This window comes from Podarcis gaigeae (assembly GCF_964106915.1).
Source record: "Podarcis gaigeae genome assembly, chromosome: 2".
Taxonomy (NCBI): Eukaryota; Metazoa; Chordata; class Lepidosauria; order Squamata; family Lacertidae; genus Podarcis; species Podarcis gaigeae.
Genome location: NC_139679.1, coordinates 111,724,958 through 111,743,125, shown reverse-complemented (window position 1 = coordinate 111,743,125; position 18,168 = coordinate 111,724,958). Strand labels below are relative to the sequence as shown.

The window sequence follows — 18,168 nt, the reverse complement described above, 5'->3', positions numbered from 1 at the left end:
GCCTTGATTCTGAAGCGCCTGCACCTGTGCCGGATCCTCAGGAGCAGGCACCAGGTGATTCCACTCTGGCTCCAGAGGTGGTTGAGGACTCAGTGCCTGCAGGTGAGTCTCCTCCTGGGCCCAGTAACCCTTCAGCCTCTCCTGAACTGCAGAGGCTCAGGGCAGAGAGGCGAAGGGAACTGGTTTCTCCCAGGAGGAGTGCTCGCCTTAAGGCCAAGAGAGGCGGGTCTCCTGGGGGCCGGGACCGCCCCTGGCCTCAGAACAGATAAAGGCCAGTTGGCCCGGTCCCAGGTTGTGGGCGCAACGTCGTTGTTGAGTTCCTGTTCCTGTTCCTGCCCGGACCCAGACCTGACTCTCCAGTGCTCCTGTCCCCGCCCGGCTTCCTGCTTCGGACCTCGCCCCGCTCCTTGTGGACTGTTTCCAGGCTAGTGACCCAGGACTGGACTTTGACTACGCCAACGGTAACCTTTCCCCCGGGACCAGCACAGATGGGCCATCACTCAGAACATCCAGCTTGCATGGTTCAATCCTTAGCAGAACCAGAGAAAGCTGGAAAGTGCCACTATCTGAACCTCTAGAGAGCTGCTGGTCAGTGTCAAGGAAGGCAGCATCCTAGTGCCATCTCAAAGGCACCATTATTATGTCCAGTGCCACAGCAGCAAGGCAGGGGTGAAGGACGAAATGATGAATGAATTGAAATGCAGTATTTGGTAGACCAACCACGTCAACATCTCACTTATTAGCCATTACTTTACCACATGCTAGAAATATCCAACCTGTGCTGCTGATAGAAGCACTGCGACTCATGCAACACGTTGGCGGTTAATATACACAGAACAATTATTATACATACTTTATCAACCTTCTGAGAAAAATATAAAACATTAAACAAAGCCACAAAGACTTGCAAACTACCCAGCCAAAAATGAACTTATAATGTCTGGTTTCAATAGATTTTTCAAATGCTTAACTCGGTCTTTTAGATAAATTCATGAAGATACCAACAACAGGTAAGTTTGGTGTTATTCATAATACCGAGAGATGCTAGTAGAGCTGTAGATAGATGGTAATAAAGTTGTAGACAATAAAGTTGTCTTTATTGGGGCCCTTTAACTGGGGCTTGCAAGTAGCACACTCCCAATATAGTTTTCTGGGCTTCTTCAGTGGTCTAATCTCAAAGTCTTGATACGTATATTGATATTCAATCTTATAGAGAATACTCTTCCTTGGCTTAAGCTTAAGAGACTGATTTGCTTAGCCTTGCTACTTGCAAGCTCCAGTTAAAGGGCCCCATTACTTGGGACTGCCAGGGCGAAACAGGTGCAAAACGCCGGCACCCTGTCGTCTACAACTTTATTGATCTATGTAAGAAAAGATACCTAGTTAACTCTCACAGGAGGGAGGTGAAGGTTAGGCCCTCCTTTCCTTTTACAGTGGTGCCTCGCAAGACGAAATTAATCCGTTCCGTGAGGCTCTTCGTATAGCGGTTTTTTCGTCTTGCGAAGCAAGCCCATTGACAGCTTAGCGGATTAGCGCTATTAGCAGTTTAGCGGCTTTTAGCGGATCAGATGTTAAGCGGCTTATGAGCGGATCAGCTGATAAGCGGCTTAGCAGTTTAGGAAAAGGGGGGGGGAACCCGCAGGAACTCGCAAGACATTTCGTCTTGCGAAGCAAGCCCATAGGGAAATTCGTTTTGCGAAGCGCCTCCAAAACGGGAAACCCTTTCGTCTAGCGGGTTTTCCGTCTTGCGAGGCGTTCGTCTTGCGGGGCACCACTGTATTTAGACCCCAAAACGTCCTGTCCCCATCATTTTAAGCTTCAATGGTGCATGTGCTCGACTGAAGATGGTCCTCTTAAAAGATGAATGAACAGTTTCTCCAAATCGGCCTTATTGGGCTTGGGAAACTCCTATTTCTTAATCTGGAGAAAGCTCTCTCTGGATTCCAAATACAACCGGAGCTTTGGCACATTCCCCGTGGCACCAGGAGCCCGATGGGATATGAATCCCTCTCCCTTGCAATCATGACCCTGCCCCCCAATCTTTTCAAATCGCTTTTTAAATTGCCAATGGTTTCTGGTGCTGGTTTGCCAGAGAAGGGAGCAGCAACACCTCCTCCAACCAGGACTCCTTTGAGACATTGCTACAGCAGTGTTCCATGTGGCATGGATGCTAAGAACGAATTCCCATGCCCCACAAATAACCCAGAGATGCATTTTAAATAAAAGGACACATTCTACTCATGTAAAAACACTCTGATTCCTGGACCATCCGCGGGCCAGATTTAGAAGGCAATTGGGCCAGATCCGGCCCCCGGACCTTAGTTTGCCTACCCAGGCATGCAAAAAGTTTGCTGACCCCTGCTCCAGATGGTCATTGTTTTGTGGGAGTGATACCAGGAATTTGGCCCAATTAAAGGGTATTTAAGAGCTCTTTTGCCCCTAGCACAACAGATCCACTTTAAAAAGTTGTTGTTGTTTTGCCACCAAGAGAGTGATGGGAGGGGAGGCATTGAAAAACGTGGAATGATTAGATTACTGGGAAGACTTAAAAATGCCCCACAAGCAAATCGGGATGAGTGCTCATTGTCAAACAGCCTCCACATAAATGTATCAGAAGAAATGCTCAATAAAGACTATAATAACTTTGTGCTGCAAAGAAGCATAAATGCTTAATCAGCAGCCCTGAACTATATACTTCCATGCTCTTTTATGAACAAGCTGAACTGGTAGTCTGAACCTTTCGCTATCAGTCTCAGGAATTATTATTGTTTTGAGAAGGAAAGCATTTATTTAAGTCGTGGGGGAGGGGGAAAAGACATTTCAACACAGAAGACAAGAGCCATTAACATCCATTTGAATTTAGCTATATAATTTCAGGCATGGAGTTGCAAGTCAAGGCACCTTTGTGCTGGTAACAAGAAGTCTGAATCGGGGAACAATTCTGCACAGCTAAACTTTTCCCATCAAGTGTATTGCAAGTGAGTTCTAAAGTTTGTAAGTCCTGTTATAAGAATTTTAAGGTCTTAGATATAGAATAAATGTTCATAAATGTACCGAGCAAACATGTACATAAATATACAAAACACATGTCTGAAGCAGCACAGGAAGACAGTCCTGAAACCATTTTGACTCCCAAGCTGACCAAATGTTTCTCTGCAAGGAGGGAGGAGATGAAAAAAACCAAAAACCTTCCTTGTTACAGGAATTTAGTAATCACCATTTCAAAGGGTGACAGACTACCAGGAAAGGCAATCAGATAAGGCATTATCAGATAACCTGGCAGACAGGAAAAACAACAACATTCAAATTTCTGTTGTAGACCACCTTTTTGTGATGCAGGTATGATGTTTGTGGGGGGTGGCCTTGGGTTACACCCCTTCTGTGATGTATGTATGATGTATGGAGGGGTGGTCTTGAGCTCCAGGGCAGGGAATTTAAAATGTCTATATAAGGGCAGGCACACCTTGGTTCTGGGTCCTCCTCCTCTCCTGCATGTGAGGGGAGCACCCTGTTGCAACAGATCAATAAAGATCAGGCTTACTAGCTGCTTTGCTTCTCAATATTCTCTGGTTGGCCTCTGTTATTTTCTCCTACCAATAGGGAACCCACATAAGGACTCTGTATGGGCTCTTGGATACCCCATAAGGGGAAAAGGGCAGATTTTGTTTACAACACTCCCAATACAAGAATATAGTATTTTGTGGGTGGAAGTATGTTAACTCTACTGTATAATCTGCCTTAGGTACTCAGGCTGATATATCACCACTTCAAAGAAAGGAAAACGGAAAACACACAGCATTCCCAATGAGCCAGACCCTCTACCAACTCAAGTTTGTCACATACAAACCGCCTTTTCGCAAACCTAGGGTGCTACAGGGGGTTTTGGGGACTTCACACTGGGGCTACAATCCAAAACATGAATCTGGCCTGTGATGAGGGATGGTTGAAGGAGCTGGGTATGTTTAGTCTGGAAAAGAGGAGACTGAGAGGAGATCTATAGCCATCTTCAAATATCTCAAGGGCTGTCACCTGGAAGAGGGAACAAGCTTGTTTTCTCCTGCTCTGGAAGGTCAGACTTGAACCAATGGCTTCAGATTACAAGAAAGGAGATGGCGACTAAATACCAAGCAGAGCTTTCTGACAGTTAAGAGCTGTTTGGCAGTGGAACAGACTTCCTCTGGATGTTGTGGACTCCCTTTACTTGGAGGTTTTTAAGCAGAGGTTGAATGGCCCTCTGTCATGGATGCTTTAGCTGAGATTCCTGCATTGCAGGGAGTGGGCTAGATGTCCTTTGGATCCCTTCAAACTCTTCAATTATATGAACCTATGACTTTTCTCAGGCCACACTCCTGCCTTGCTCCACGCCCGTTCTGCTTTTGTCAGCTTTGAATGCCTTCTTGAACTGCGATAACACATTTTGCTTGCCTAATGGGAGGATGGAGAGATGGAATGCGAATGCAGGGGGGGAAAACCTGAGTTTTGTGTGGCTGGAATGTAGTCTGCTGGGGAGAGAGAGAGAGAGAGAGAGAGAGAGAGAGAGAGAGAGAGAGGAGTTGTAGCCATTGCTCTGCCCACTTTTCTTTCTGCCTCTGGCCCCCAGAAGGCTGCACCCAAAAGACGCTGCGGCCCCTGAGCTGAAAAAAGATTCCTATTTTTAGGAAAAGCATTTCTTTCCATGAATAGAGAGTAGGTAAAAATGCATCTTCTGGAAAGGATCGAAGCACCAGCCTTTTGTTGTCGTCAAGTACTCAAAACGCACATAATTGCATTAAAAACAAAACAAATGAAAACTACTGCTCAATTAATCAGAGGCACATTCTAAAGTCCAAAGGCTTTTAAATCGTTTTACCTACATTGACCAGCTAAACATATGCGGCTTGGACACACCAGAGCAGGCCACTGGACCAGAGCGAAGGCCTCGCTCGAGTCCCGTGTCCTCCTTCCCACAGCGGCTTTTGCAAGAGCGCTCTCTTGCGCATGAACTCCAGCAACCGGCCTCTCCGAGGTATGGACCGAGGCTGAGAGATAAGGGCAACGAATGAAACCACATCCCCAAACAAGGTCACTTCTCTTAATACGTCCTTCTTTCGGCGTCCAACGACAGCCACCTCTGATGGAAACAGCTATTTGTTCTGGGGGCCCTTGGCTGAACCCCGGCCCCTACCACGCCCCCGCCCTCCGTGATGCTTATTCTGAGAGCCCTTGTTTCCCGAGGCTTCGCCCCCTTTGTTGGGGGTTGGGGGCCTCGTTCCAGATCCTTGCCCTTGCCCTGACCCTGCCTGCCCTGAGGCACGAGCCTCATTCTTGACAGATCCACCTCCGTTTTGATCTGCACTGGATTGGGTCTTCTGCTTATTGGACCAACCTCCTCTTCCTATTCGCCCCGAACCATGAGCCTCCCTTGGTTTGGGCAGCTCTGTCACTGAGGACCCCCCACCTGCTTTTTCCGGCTTGCCCTGCCCTCCCTGCCCCGGGACTTGGGCTTCTCTGGCCTTGGGTGGCTCATTCCTAGGGGGCATCCAGCGATGTTGAGGCAAAGCTTTGCCTTCGCCGGATTGCGATGTCTGTGTGTTCGGATAATATCCTCTGCCTTGGCCTCTTCGGGGGCCGAAAGGATGACTACGTGGCCCTCTCCTGCCTTGAAACGTGCCGCGGCCCAGCCTGGGATGAGACACCCACCCCTGTGCAGGCCCAAACTGGCCTCCGAAAGGAAAGGGCGGAAAGGAACCCAAAAAGGGCATCTGTTGGAAGCCGCGGAAGTATGAGCTGCGTGGTGGTTGAGACGGGGCTTCAGCTACGATGGGAGCCTCAGTGGAAGCAGTGCTTCGCCAAGGTGCTTCTTTGGGTAAGGAATCGCTGTCTTCCAGCTGGGGCATGTCTTTCTCTGGAGTTGGAGAGTGGCAAGGCGAGTCTGGGACAAAGGTCTCCCTGATACTGATGCTTCTCAGCATCTCCTTCCAGGAATCAAAATCCAGCAACTCTTCCAGCTCTACAAGAGCTGGATCTACAGGCACAATGGCCCAGTCCTCATCTTCTCCTTCTGCGCCCTGGGCTCCTTCGGCTCCTTCGCAAGTTTCTTCTTCATCAAGGACATCTCCACCGGCCTTGCCTTCGCCCAGATTTTCACCAGCATCCTCATCTTGGTTGCCTTCCTCCTTAATTTCCTCTTCCCCTTCTCCACCCTCGCAGGCTTCTTTGGCTGTTTCGTCAGCCTGTTCTTTAAGTCGTTCCTGGACTCTGCAGAGAGAAGAGACCACAGTTCCATATATTTGCATGTAATAATAATAATAATAATAATAATTATTATTATTATTCCTACCCCGCCCATCTGGCTGGGTTTCCCCAGCCACTCTGGGCAGCTCCCAACAGAATATTAAAAACACAACAAAACATCAAACGTTAAAAACTTCTAGGTGAGTGTTTGATAACCCTTCAAGTCCTCACATATGGAGGAAATAGGATCAGAGCCAATGTCTATATACAGAGCAATGCTGATACTCACCTTCCTGTCAGTTCCTTGACTCCCTGGAGGGAAAAAGAAACAAACAAGGTTGGAACTGCCTGCCAAAGCAAGTTTGCACAGCTTCAGCCAACTAGACCATCAAACCCTCTTTACAGAACAGTCAACCCGAATTCATCAATCTGGTGGCAGGGAAGATTAGGGCACAATGAACTGTCAGAAGGTGCTAACCCCTGGTTAATAATGTCAAGTTAACTGTAAAGGGGTCACATCGAACCAAACATTTAGAGCACTCCTAAACCACTTTAACAGTCATGGCTTTCCCCAAAGAATCTTGGGAACTGTAGTTTGTTAAACTTGCTGGGCTCTGTAACTCTGTGACGAATCGCCTGACAACTATAGATAGATAGATGATAGATAGATGATAGATAGATAGATAGATAGATAGATAGATAGATAGATATAGATGATAGATGATAGATAGATAGACTTAAATATTTATAAACCACACTTCCATAGAAAATATAGCAGTTAAAACACAATACACCTATGTCAATAGAAAACTGGTTGCAGAAAATTTCGGGTTCCAAAGGGCCTTCTGAACAGTATCATTTCTAAACGACGTCTCAAAGAGAGCAGGGATGGATCCTGATGGACTTCTATAGGCCAGGAATTCCACACAGAAACTTCTGTCCTGGGTAAAGGCCGGCCAAGTTTCAGGGGAGTGTTGTTGTTTAGTCGTTTAGTTGTGTCTGACTCTTCGTGACCCCCTGGACCAGAGCACACCAGGCACTCCTGTCTTCTAAGGCCCATTTGACTTCACTCTCCATGATGTCTGGCCCAAGGTCAGCAACCACACTACCTGGTGGGAGTAGGGGACCACCAAAAGTGCCCCATCAGAAGATCTCAGTGATCAAAGTGGAGCGTAAGGAACCAGGTGGTCCTTAAGGTATACTAGCCCCATGTTGGTTTTAGGGATTTGCGAATTGACACGATAACTCTGAACCTGGTTTGGTAGCTAATCCATATCAAAAGGCAGCCACCACCCCTGTCAAAATGGCCTGGGGGTGGGTGGGGGAGGTAGCTGGGTCCAGTTCCCTACCCCAGCCCTAAACACAAACAGTTTCCTTAAATGAAAACATCTGGAACAGGGGCAAGACACTGGCAACTGCACATCTGTTATTCAATCTTTAAAAAGAAAAGGGACTGGGAAGCACCAAGACTCACCTTCAAGAAGGCGAATTCGTTGGTTTCCTCCAAGGCAGCTTCGATCCCGGATATGGTCTCTGTGTGAGCTGAGCTGAACGCTCTCAGATATTCCAGTCTTCTCTCCATTTCTGCCTGGTTCTCCTCCTTCATCTGCCTAACCATTTCCATCATGTTCTGCTCTCTCTCGTTGAGGATTTCACGCAGTTCCTCAAACGCAATGAAGATGCAGCCGCACAGGTGTTGATTGAGATTCTACAGTGAATCACAGAGAGCTGAAGTTATGCTTACGGCTGACAGGCCTTTCGTTCACAGACAACAAGCTGTCCGAATTAGTTGCCCAATTTGTGGCACAGAGAAGGTCCTAACCTCAGTGCCGAGTTAAACAAACCATAGTTAAGAGTGCTAGCTGGGTTCACATGTAACAACAAGCCATAGTTTAAAAAAGCCAAGATTTATAAGCCAGGAACCATGGCTTCAGATTGTGGTTTGTCGGCAGTAAACAAGCCATAATTATGCTGCTGGGCAGAGTTCACACATAACACTAAGCCATGGTTTACTAAGCTATCGCATCACGTATAAACAACACCTGAGACTTTTCTGTAGTCTGCTTTCTTCCTGCCTAGGAGCCTGTTTCTTCAAGCTACAACATTCTATGATTTCCTCTCTCACACAACGTTCTGTGATTTCCTCTCTCATACTCCTTTTAAAATTTACCTCCAGTTCTTCCATGGCCTCCTGCTGTTGAGACTGATTATTTATGGCCCACGTCACCCCATGCTCCAGGGGTTCCAGAGATGCTTTCAGTTTATCCTGAAAAAACGCACAAATAAAATTGGGAATACACAAACAACCATGCAAAAGATCTGGAGAGAAAAATGAATAGACCCAAGCAAAAGGTTACTGGTCTCTTCCCCTTCCTACCTCCCTGTTCTAACATGCTCTTTCTGGGAAGTATTCAAAGGTTGTAACCCTAAGCAACCTTACGACTTGGCACCTTGGATTCAGTGGGATTTATTTTAGCAGAAACATGCTTGAATCACGCCCCCTGCCTTTTACAAGACTGGTTGGCGCCTGCCTTTCCATTCATTGATGTCTACACCAAATCATGACCCGCGTGCATGAATGAACCATCACAGATTGAATGCCACAGATTGAATCTCAGAAAATATTTATCTTTAGAGTCCATACACACGTTCAGGGTTAAACAGCAGGTAATGCATGGGAGCTGTTTTGAGTGGGGAAAGGGGAGAGAGGGGGTTGGACTAGATGACCATTGGGTCCCTTTCAACAGTACGGTTCTATGAAACCCTGGCAGCCACTGCCAATACGGAGTTAGATGGACTTATTATCTGACTCTCTATAAGGCACCTTCTTTTGCTCCTTTGCCAGTGCACTCACTCGCCTTCATGAAATGAGCCAGAGTTGTAAAGCAGACAATATCGATGTGAACATATATTATTAAATGCAAAACTAATAAAATAAAAAAAAATAGAGAGGGGTTTGGAAAAGCCACTTCGGGGCTTGAATGTTGCGCCGCACCATAAACTTGGCTGCGCTAAAGATCTGCAGCCTAAAATCCGGCTGGGATACAGCAAACCAACACGCAATATCTATTCGTGTTTGCATACGTGGACGACTGCACTCAGACTTTGAAGCCTTGGTTCTATTTGTTTATCCACCCTGCATTATTCTGCTGCCAGAGAGATAAAACTTACGGCTATCCTAGAGGGAGGGTGTGTCGCTCTCCGATAAGAACATAGGTTGTGCAGGCACGATGAGTCACAAGGTTGACCCCTGGCAGTTCCAGTTACAGGATTGCACCAGGATATTCATTAAGTAATATGGTATGCCCCATGGAGGACCTTCAGGTCCATAAATAGCAACACCCTAGTAGTCTCGGTCCCTAAGGAAGTTAGATTGGCTTCAACCAGAGCCAGGGCCTTTTCAACACTGACTCCGGCCTGGTGGAACGCTCTGTCTCATGAGACCAGGGCCCTGCAGGATCTGATTTCTTTCCGCAGGGCCTGTAAGACAGAGTTGTTCCGCCTGGCCTTTGGCTTGGAGCCAATTTGATTCCCTCCCCCTCTTTCTTTTTCCTTTCTCCTCCTATGAAGAGGCTGCACCCTAATGTTTTAATGTTGTATCTTAATCTTTTAAATTGTATTTCAATCAACTTGCTTTTATTATTGGTTTTTAGTCCCCCTGAGCCCAGTCCTGGCTGGGGAGGGCAGGGTATAAATAATAATTATTATTATTGTAGTAGTAGTAGTAGTAAGTGGTGGCAGGAACAGGACCTCACAGATTTTACTGGGACTGCAGCACAAGAGGATGGGAGATTTGACCTTTTCCTTCCAACTTGCGTCCCCAATTAAAATTGCCCATCTCCATCTATTAGCTGCGGTGGCAGCTGTGGGAAATCCCCATGCCTAGTTTGGTGCTCATATGCTGGGCAAAATACGAAGCAGTGGGGGTCTAGAATGCTCAAGTCAGTATGAATGTTCACATGTTACAGTCAATCAGTGCACAATTTGTGTGCACAAATAGTTGAACTGTACGCTTGCTGACAGTTACCTGTGCACGGTCTGTGTACGCAGCAATGCAGCTGTATAAATCGCCATGCGTACACTCTCTCACATAAACACCCGTAATGTGTGAACAAGCCTCCGGTAGAACAATTTAATACAGTCGAACAGAATCTTTTCTGGAAGTCCGTTCGACTTCCAAAACGTTTGGAAACCAAAGTGCTGCTTCTGATTGCCTGGAGGAAGCTCCTGCAGCCAATCAGAAGCCCCGTTGGACGTTCAGGTTCCAAAGAATGTTCGCAAACTGAAACACTCACTTCCGGGTTTGTGGCATTCGGGAGCCAAAACGTCCGAGTATCAAGGCGTTCGGGATCCAAGGTACGACTGTATGGCCAAATCCCTGCTAACTACAGGAGGGATTTGTCTGCTGCCACTTCTTTGATCGGCCTCAGCCTCGGTCCAATATATCTGAAGGAGCGTCTCCACCCCCATCGTTCTGCCCGGACACAAGTCCAGCGCTGAGGGTCTTCTGGCGGTTCCCTCACTGCGAGAAGTGAGGTTATGGGGAACCAGGCAGAGGGCCTTCTTGGTAGTGGCACCCGCCCTGTGGAATGCCATCCCACCAGTTGTCAAAGAGAAAAACAACTACCAGACTTTTAGAAGACATCTGAAGGCAGCCCTGTTTAGGGACGCTTTTAATGTTTGATGCATTACTGTATTTTAATATTTTGTTGGAAGCCGCCCAGAGTGGCTGGGGAAACTCAGCCAGATGGGCGGGGTATAAATAATAAATGATGAGGATGATGATTAATATGATGTTATATATTTTGCCTTCTCTAAGCAGCTAATGGCTGATTAGAATAAAAATGTCATAAAAACAAGCAACAGCAAAGAAAATGAAACCCTAACAAAAATTAGAGGAGGGGCCTGAAGACGTTTAAGAGCAGAAGACCAGAATCTCCCAGGATAGTTCATTTGTGTACCCAGGCACACTTACTTCTGAAATACAATTTGCCCCATGGCTAGGTAGGGGCAAGGCATGAATAGTCTGTATACCTGAGAAGGGCAGAAGCGGGGCACAGCTGCTACACTAGCTTCCTGGAAGGTGGGTCGCTGCTGCTTACCAGGACGGACAGGCGAGGCAGTGGAGAAGTTGGCACAGTGCAAACTGGAGCACAGAGTGACTCCGCTGGTGCATTCGCACTGCACTGACATCCAAGGCTGCCTTGCCCCTCTCCCTCCCAGCACTGACCCACTTATTGTGACTCCTATCCCATCCCAGCAAGCATATTTTGCAGAATAGCAGGTTTCGTGTGTGACAGGACCACGGGTTCGCTTAGGAAGTTGCCTTATCCCAAGTCACACCATTGGTCCAGCTAGCTCAGCACTGCTGGCACTGACTGGCAGAAGCTCTTGGGGGCTTCAGGCAGGAGTTTCTCCCAATCCTACCTAGAGATTCTGGGGATTGAACATGGGACCTTCTGTGGGCAAAGCGGATGCTCTAACCCAGGGTTTCTCAACCTTGGCTCCCCAGTTGTTGTGGGACTACAACTCCCATCATACCTAGCTAGCAGGACCAGTGGTCAGGGATGATGGGAGTTGTAGTCCAACAGCAGCTGGGGACCCAAGGCTGAGAAACACTGCTCTAACCACTGAGCGATGACCCTTCCCCAAGGGAAAACAAATCCCCAAGCTGAGCATGTGCTCAGAGGAGCTCAGTTCTCTAATTCTATGAGCAGGTTGCCCACCCACCAAGAAAGCACGGATGGACCGAAGATAAAGTCCCTACCAGAGAGGAATGACAGATCAAGTTGATGGACTATGCCGAAATGGCTAAAATGACCGGAAGAATCAGAAATCAGGAAGACCAAAATTTTAACAAGGAATGGGGAATTTTTTATAACTTATCTTAAAAGACCACTGTAAACTAGTTAAAATCCTTAGTAGGATTGGAATATCACTTGTAGTTTAATGGTGAATTCTGGATACAATGGGGAGATAGAAGATTTGGATTATTATAAAAGATGCAGGAGGAAATGGTTAATAACAGGACCCACAAAGGGGAGGAGGAGCAGTCCAAGGAATCCCTCGGAATCTTGTTTTTACGTTGTATGTTGGACACGTGGCTGTAAAATTTTAATCTGAAAAACCAAATAAATAATTTTTTGAAAAAAGAAAAGAAAGACAACACAGGCCCTCTTTTGTACATTGGTACCTTGGGTTACATATGCTTCAGGTTACATACGCTTCAGGTTACAGACTCTGTTAACTCAGAAACAGTGCTTCAGGTTAAGAACTTTGCTTCAGGATGAGAACAGAAATCGTGCTCCAGCAGCGTGGCAGCAGCAGGAGGCCCCATTAGCTAAAGTGGTGGTTCAGGTTAAGAACAGTTTCAGGTTAAGAAGGGACCTCTGGAACGAATTAAGTACTTAACCCGAGGTACCTCTGTACCTGGTTCCGGCTGGTGAAACTTGGGCGTTCTAGGACAGTGCAAAGTGGATCCCAACAGCCTAAGATCTGCGGCCACCTATCATCCCACAGAAACTCAAGCATCCTCAGGCTCCTACCTGAAAACCCGTGACAGCATTCTTGATAGGCAAAAAGCTATGGCCCTGGTGCTGAGGCAGATCCCGGCAGATCACACAGACAGGGGCCTCATCCTGGCTGCAGAAGAGCTTGAGAGGCTCTTCGTGCTCCTCACAAAAGTACGAGCTCCCTGTCCCACCGGACGGGGGGCCCTGCTCCAGCCGGAGGAGCCGGGCCTTCTCGGACAAGTTGGCCAGGACCCTGTTGCGGGCGGCATCTTTCAGGTCGAAGGGGTCCCGGCACTCGGGGCACGTTCCCTGGTGCTGCCCCTTGGGGACGACGCAGCTCTCCAAGCAGGAGAGGCAGAAGTTGTGCCCGCAGACCAGCATGCGGGGGTCCTGGAAGATGGAGAGGCAGACAGGGCACAGCAGGTCTTCGGCAATGCTGGAGACTTCGCGGACCGAGGTCATGGCAGCAGCTGTTCCGGGGATCGGTTGCTACTTGCAGGAAAGGATCAGTTTCCTAAGGGAGAGGACATGCAGGTTTAAGGAACATTGAGGGGAAATCACAGGGTGAACTTGTAAAAGGGAGTCAGTTTCCGAGCACAATTCAAAGTGCTGGTGCTAACCTTTAAAGCCCTAAATGGCCTCGGTCCAGTATACCTGAAGGAGTGTCTCCACCTCCATCATTCTGCCCAGACACTGAGGTCCAGTGCCGAGGGCCTTCTGGTGGTTCCCTCGCTGCAGGAAGCCAAGTTACAGGAAACCAGGCAGAGGGCCTTCTCGGTAGTGGCACCCACCCTGTGGAACGCCCTCCAACCAGATGTCAAAGAGAAAAACAACTACCAGACTTTTAGAAGACATTTGAAGGCAGCCCTGTTTAGGGAAGCTTTTTAATGTTTAATAGGTTATTGTATTTTGGTGTTCTGTTGGAAGCTGCCCAGAGTGGCTGGGGAAACCTAGCCAGATGGGTGGGGTATAAAAATAAATTATTATTATTATTATTATTATTATTATTATTATTATTATTATTGGAGCACCCCACAATTGCCTAACCTTGGCTCCTGTAGGTTCAGGTTGGGGGTCACAAATAAAAGACTTCAGCCAGGAGATTGAAGCAAAACAGCGGCCAGTAGGCCTGATCTTTATTGTTGCAACAAGACTTCGCATTACCACATATAAGAAGCAGAGAGAAGCCCCGAACAAAGGATAGAACCGCCCTTTTAAAAAAATGTCCCAAATTACCCATAACTCCCTTAGTAAAACATCATACATTTGTCATAACTATGTCATAAATTGGGAGGGCTCTTCTGGCAGAAACCTGTCCCTCGTATGACCTTCACCTTCCAATCTTTAGGTGAAACGAAGTATTTACACTTTCCTGTTTTCCCAACCAGGTTAAGCACACAAGCCGGGGCAAGCCAGGGCGGGTCCCTCGGTGGGGCGTCCGAGGAGTCTGCTTGCCTCCTCCCACAGCCACCCTACAGCTGAGGGGAGGCAACGGGCAGACCGTTTGGGGGAGCGTAGAGCCTGCAGGAGTGAGCGAGCCTCCTGGGAATGACACGGTGGCTTGGGTGCACTGGAAGCCCCATGGTGAGTGCCACCCAGCATTTTGTCACCCCCCTCAGTGGTGACACCTGGGGCAGCCCACCGCCACTGCACCCCCTTCCTCCGCCCCTGACCAGGATGCCAGCGATTATCACCCAGGCAATGGGGACCCTTCAGGGATTACGGCTCCCCCATCCCATGTCCCAAGCTCCTCCCCTGCTAGCCATTTTCCTTCCGAGTAGAACAACGTCAGAATGATGACAATCCGTCACTGGAGTGGTTTTATATGAATTTCGAAAGTTTTCCCATTGAGCCAGTTGGGGGTCACAAGCAAGAGACTTCAGCAAGCAAATCACAAGCAAAACAGTGGCCAGTGGCCAGTGGAAGAGGAATAATATAATAATAATTTATTATTTATACCCCACCCATCTGGCTGGGCTTCCCCAGCCACTCTGAGTGGGTTCCAACAAAATATTAAAATACCATACTACATCAAACATTAAAAGCTTCCCTAAACTGCCTTCAGATGTCTTCTAAAAGCCTGGTAGTTGTTGTTCTCTTTGACATCTGGTGGGAGGGCATTCCACAGGGCAGGGGCCACTACCAAGAAGGCCCTCTGCCTGGTTCCCTGTAACTTGGCTTCTCGCAGTGAGGGAACCGCCAGAAGACCCTCGGAGCTGGACCTCAGTGTCCGGGCAGAACAGATATACTGGACCGAGGCCATTTAGGGCTTTAAAGGTCAGCACCAACACTTTGAATTGTGCTTGGAAGCCGCTCAGGCGCCTGGGGCGGTGCACCCAGGGGCAGGGTGAGCCGCCCATAGGGTCAGGGCGCACAGTGGGGCCTCCGGAGACTGCCTGCCTCCTCCTACTCAGCCGCCCTACAGCTGGGGGGGGGGGGGAGGCAGCGTGTGGACCATTTGGGCAGCGTGGAACCTGCCCGCATCTAAGCCACTGTGTGGCTCGGGCACGCTGCAGGCCCCGCGGTGAGTGCCACCCGGCATTTTGTCACCCCCTCAGTGGTGACACCCGGGGCTGACCTCACCTCCCGTACCCCCTTCCTCTGTCCTGCCAGAAGGCCTGATCTTTATTGATCAATTCATTTATCAGTGCTTTGCTACATTTGGCAATGTGCAGCATGGAGAGGCAAGGCTTAGGTGGGGGCTGGGGAAGGTCTCTCACACTTTCTTCCAATTTCCCGGTAACAAACTCTAAAGGCAAAGAAGCAACAAGTGGAAAGGCAGCATTTCTGGCGTTTCCTCCACACGACTCTTTGGTGACGGCTCCTCTGCTCCCGAACCCTGCCTAGAAGTGAATGGGGCAGGGGCTGAAGAGGGGACCCCCAACCCTGCTATAAACAACTACAGGAAAGCTGCAGGAAATATTTTCCCCCTTCCGGTGGGACGATTAGATAGGAAACAAGAAGGGGAACCAGGATCATGAGACTGGGCTCACATGACTGCAGGAATTTGACTCTCAAACCCAAGCACTAAAAAGCGGGCATTGCTGGCTCATAGCTGTCAACTTTTCCCTTTTTCTTGCGAGGAATCCCATTCCTTAAAAAAAGGGGAAACGTTGACAGCTATGTGCTGGCTGGTGGGTGCGAAGAAAGCCAAGCTGCCTCCAGCCAAGTCCCAGGATGTGGGAAAGGAAAAGGAGCCCCAAGTGCTGGGAGGGAGGCGTTTTGCAGCGCCAAAAGGCGAGTAAGAAAAGCAAAGTCCAGCCTAGCCAGCAGCAGCAGCAGCAGCACGTACCTACTCAGAGGAGAGTTCTGGAGCACCTAGGCCAACAGGCCAAGTTTCTCTCACTGCACAGCTGCCCCAAATGGCCAGGCCTCGAAAGCAGCTGTGGGAAGCTGTCACGTCCTGGGATTGGAAGGAGGTGCTGCCCGTCTCAAGTCAGCTCAAGTGTGACCGGGAGGGGTTGGAGGCCTCCAGGCACCACCCTCTTCCTCGTGCTTATTGGCTGGGGCAGGACTTAGGACCGGAGGAAGCAGGCGGGAAGCCGGCTTGCAACACACACACAGACACACAGATTTTTTTTTATGCTCCAGGGGACAGGAACTTCCCTGGAGATTTTATTTGCGCTCTTCTTTATGTGACGAATTCAATGCCTGTTGCTCTATGCAGGGAACCCCCCCCCCTCCCATGTTATTATAGTCGCTTCGAAACACCTCAGTTGTAAAAAGCGACAAGTGCAAAATATGTATTAATATCAATAAAGGTCAATCACTTCCTTCTTTATTATGCTTGAATAATGCATGCCTTTATGTACTGTACTTTCTACCAACTTGCATCTTTTATAAGAATGTAGCTCTCCTTAAGTCTTTTAAACACTTTCGGAAACGTATCCACACGTTTTTTGATATATCTGTATAAATCGAAGGCTACCTGATCCTGCACAATGACAGCTCAAGCACTAATGCAGCGCCACAGCTCTACCTACAGGATCTACAGTGATATGACACCAATTTACAAATGCAACTGTTTATTTCAAGTTACAGGTAGGTAGCTGTGTTGGTCTGCCATAGTCGAAACAAAATAATAAAAAATTCCTTCCAGTAGACCTTTTGTTGTTGTTTCGTCGTTTAGTCGTGTCCGACTCTTCGTGACCCCATGGACCAGAGCACGCCAGGCGCTCCTGTCTTCCACGGCCTCCCGCAGTTTGGTCAAACTCATGCTGGTAGCTTCGAGAACACTGTCCAACCATCTCGTCCTCTGTCGTCCCCTTCTCCTTGTGCCCTCCATCTTTCCCAACATCAGGGTCTTTTCCAGGGAGTCTTCTCTTCTCATGAGGTGGCCAAAGTATTGGAGCCTCAGCTTCAGGATCTGTCCTTCCAGTGAGCACTCAGGGCTGATTTCCTTCAGAATGGAGAGGTTTGATCTTATTGCAGTCCGTGGGACTCTGAAGACTCTCCTCCAGCACCATAATTCAAAAGCATCAATTCTTCGGCGATCAGCCTTCTTTATGGTCCAGCTCTCACTTCCATACATCACTACTGGGAAAACCATAGCTTTTACTATACGGACTTTTGTTGGCAAGGTGATGTCTCTGCTTTTTAAGATGCTGTCTAGGTTTGTCTAGGGAGCACCTTAGAGACCAACTAAGTTTGTTATTGGTATGAGCTTTCATGTGCACGCACACTTCTTCAGATACACTGAAACAGAAGTCACCAGACCCTTATATATAGTGAGAGGGTGGAGAGGGGTATTACTCAGAAGGGTGGTGGGAATGGGTGATTGGCTGATAGGTGTGGTAAACCTGTAGACGACTGTTAACGACTAGGCTGAGTGGGAATTCGAGCTAAGGTGATGCCAATTAATTTCATTGGGTGTATTCTGAGTAAGACTAACAATTCACTAAAGTATTTTGGGTTGGCTAAAGCAATAGCACCACCTACAGTTTGACGCAAGCAGTATACACTGCAGCAAACTCTTCCCAAGAATATTGTTGAGGTCAGATAGCTGTAATGAGGACGTTCTTAAAGTCTCTGGAAGAGATGGCTGATGAGGCTGATGAGGAAGAAATTATTCTCACAAAGTCCCCTCCTTCATGTTACTGCCCTCTACTGCCAATTTTAATTGAGTCCTGTTTTCATATTGTGGTCTTCTCAACCTTCCAGGGTCTAAGTCTAGCCCCATTTCTGACCTATATGATGCCCCCACTTTATTACATCATAAGTGACAGCTCTGTGTTACCTGCTGTGGACATGGAAGACCACACCCCCTCTCCCTGTGATTGGGTGAGTTGCTCTGATGTCACGGAATGTTGCTGCCTGTTAGAATTGCTGCAACGTAGGGCAACGCTGACGGCAAAACAATAATTTTCAGAATCTTGAGACACGTTCTGTTTTATATTGCGGTAAAATTGGAGGATCTCTGGAGTGTTGTTTTTTGTGTGCATTT

General features: G+C 48.1%; 1 protein-coding gene and 1 long non-coding RNA gene across 3 annotated transcripts; one reads left to right on the top strand and one right to left on the bottom strand.

Annotated features, from left to right (window-relative positions):
• Positions 1-915: 915 nt before the first annotated feature.
• On the top strand, positions 916-3,560 carry LOC310838236. The gene is made up of 2 exons (XR_014560836.1): positions 916-1,436; positions 1,785-3,560. It is a non-coding gene; the product is annotated as an uncharacterized lncRNA (long non-coding RNA).
• LOC310837471 (uncharacterized protein) lies at positions 2,763-16,212 on the bottom strand. 2 transcript variants are annotated; one of them, XM_083724104.1, is made up of 6 exons: positions 16,018-16,212; positions 12,759-13,239; positions 8,384-8,479; positions 7,688-7,921; positions 6,503-6,525; positions 2,763-6,237 (listed from the first exon to the last, which is right to left on the bottom strand). In XM_083724104.1, exons 2-6 carry the CDS (start codon positions 13,185-13,187, stop codon positions 5,124-5,126), a joined length of 1,896 nt encoding a protein of 631 aa, XP_083580230.1. In that variant the 5' UTR covers positions 13,188-13,239; positions 16,018-16,212; the 3' UTR covers positions 2,763-5,123. The 2 variants fall into 2 exon arrangements, with proteins under 2 accessions (XP_083580230.1, XP_083580231.1); XM_083724105.1 differs by having other exon boundaries at positions 16,022-16,165.
• Between the last annotated feature and the right edge of the window lie 1,956 nt (positions 16,213-18,168).

Bases quoted from the DNA above. Each gene is read 5' to 3' on its own strand.
- LOC310837471 (XM_083724104.1), bottom strand. From the start codon at position 13,187: ATGACCTCGGTCCGCGAAGTCTCCAGCATTGCCGAAGACCTGCTGTGC. The intron at 7,922-8,383 runs GTAAATTTTAAA...GATTCACTGTAG, and splicing joins AGGCCATGGAAGAACTGGAG to AATCTCAATCAACACCTGTG. The intron at 6,238-6,502 runs GTGAGTATCAGC...TTCTCTCTGCAG, and splicing joins GTCAAGGAACTGACAGGAAG to AGTCCAGGAACGACTTAAAG.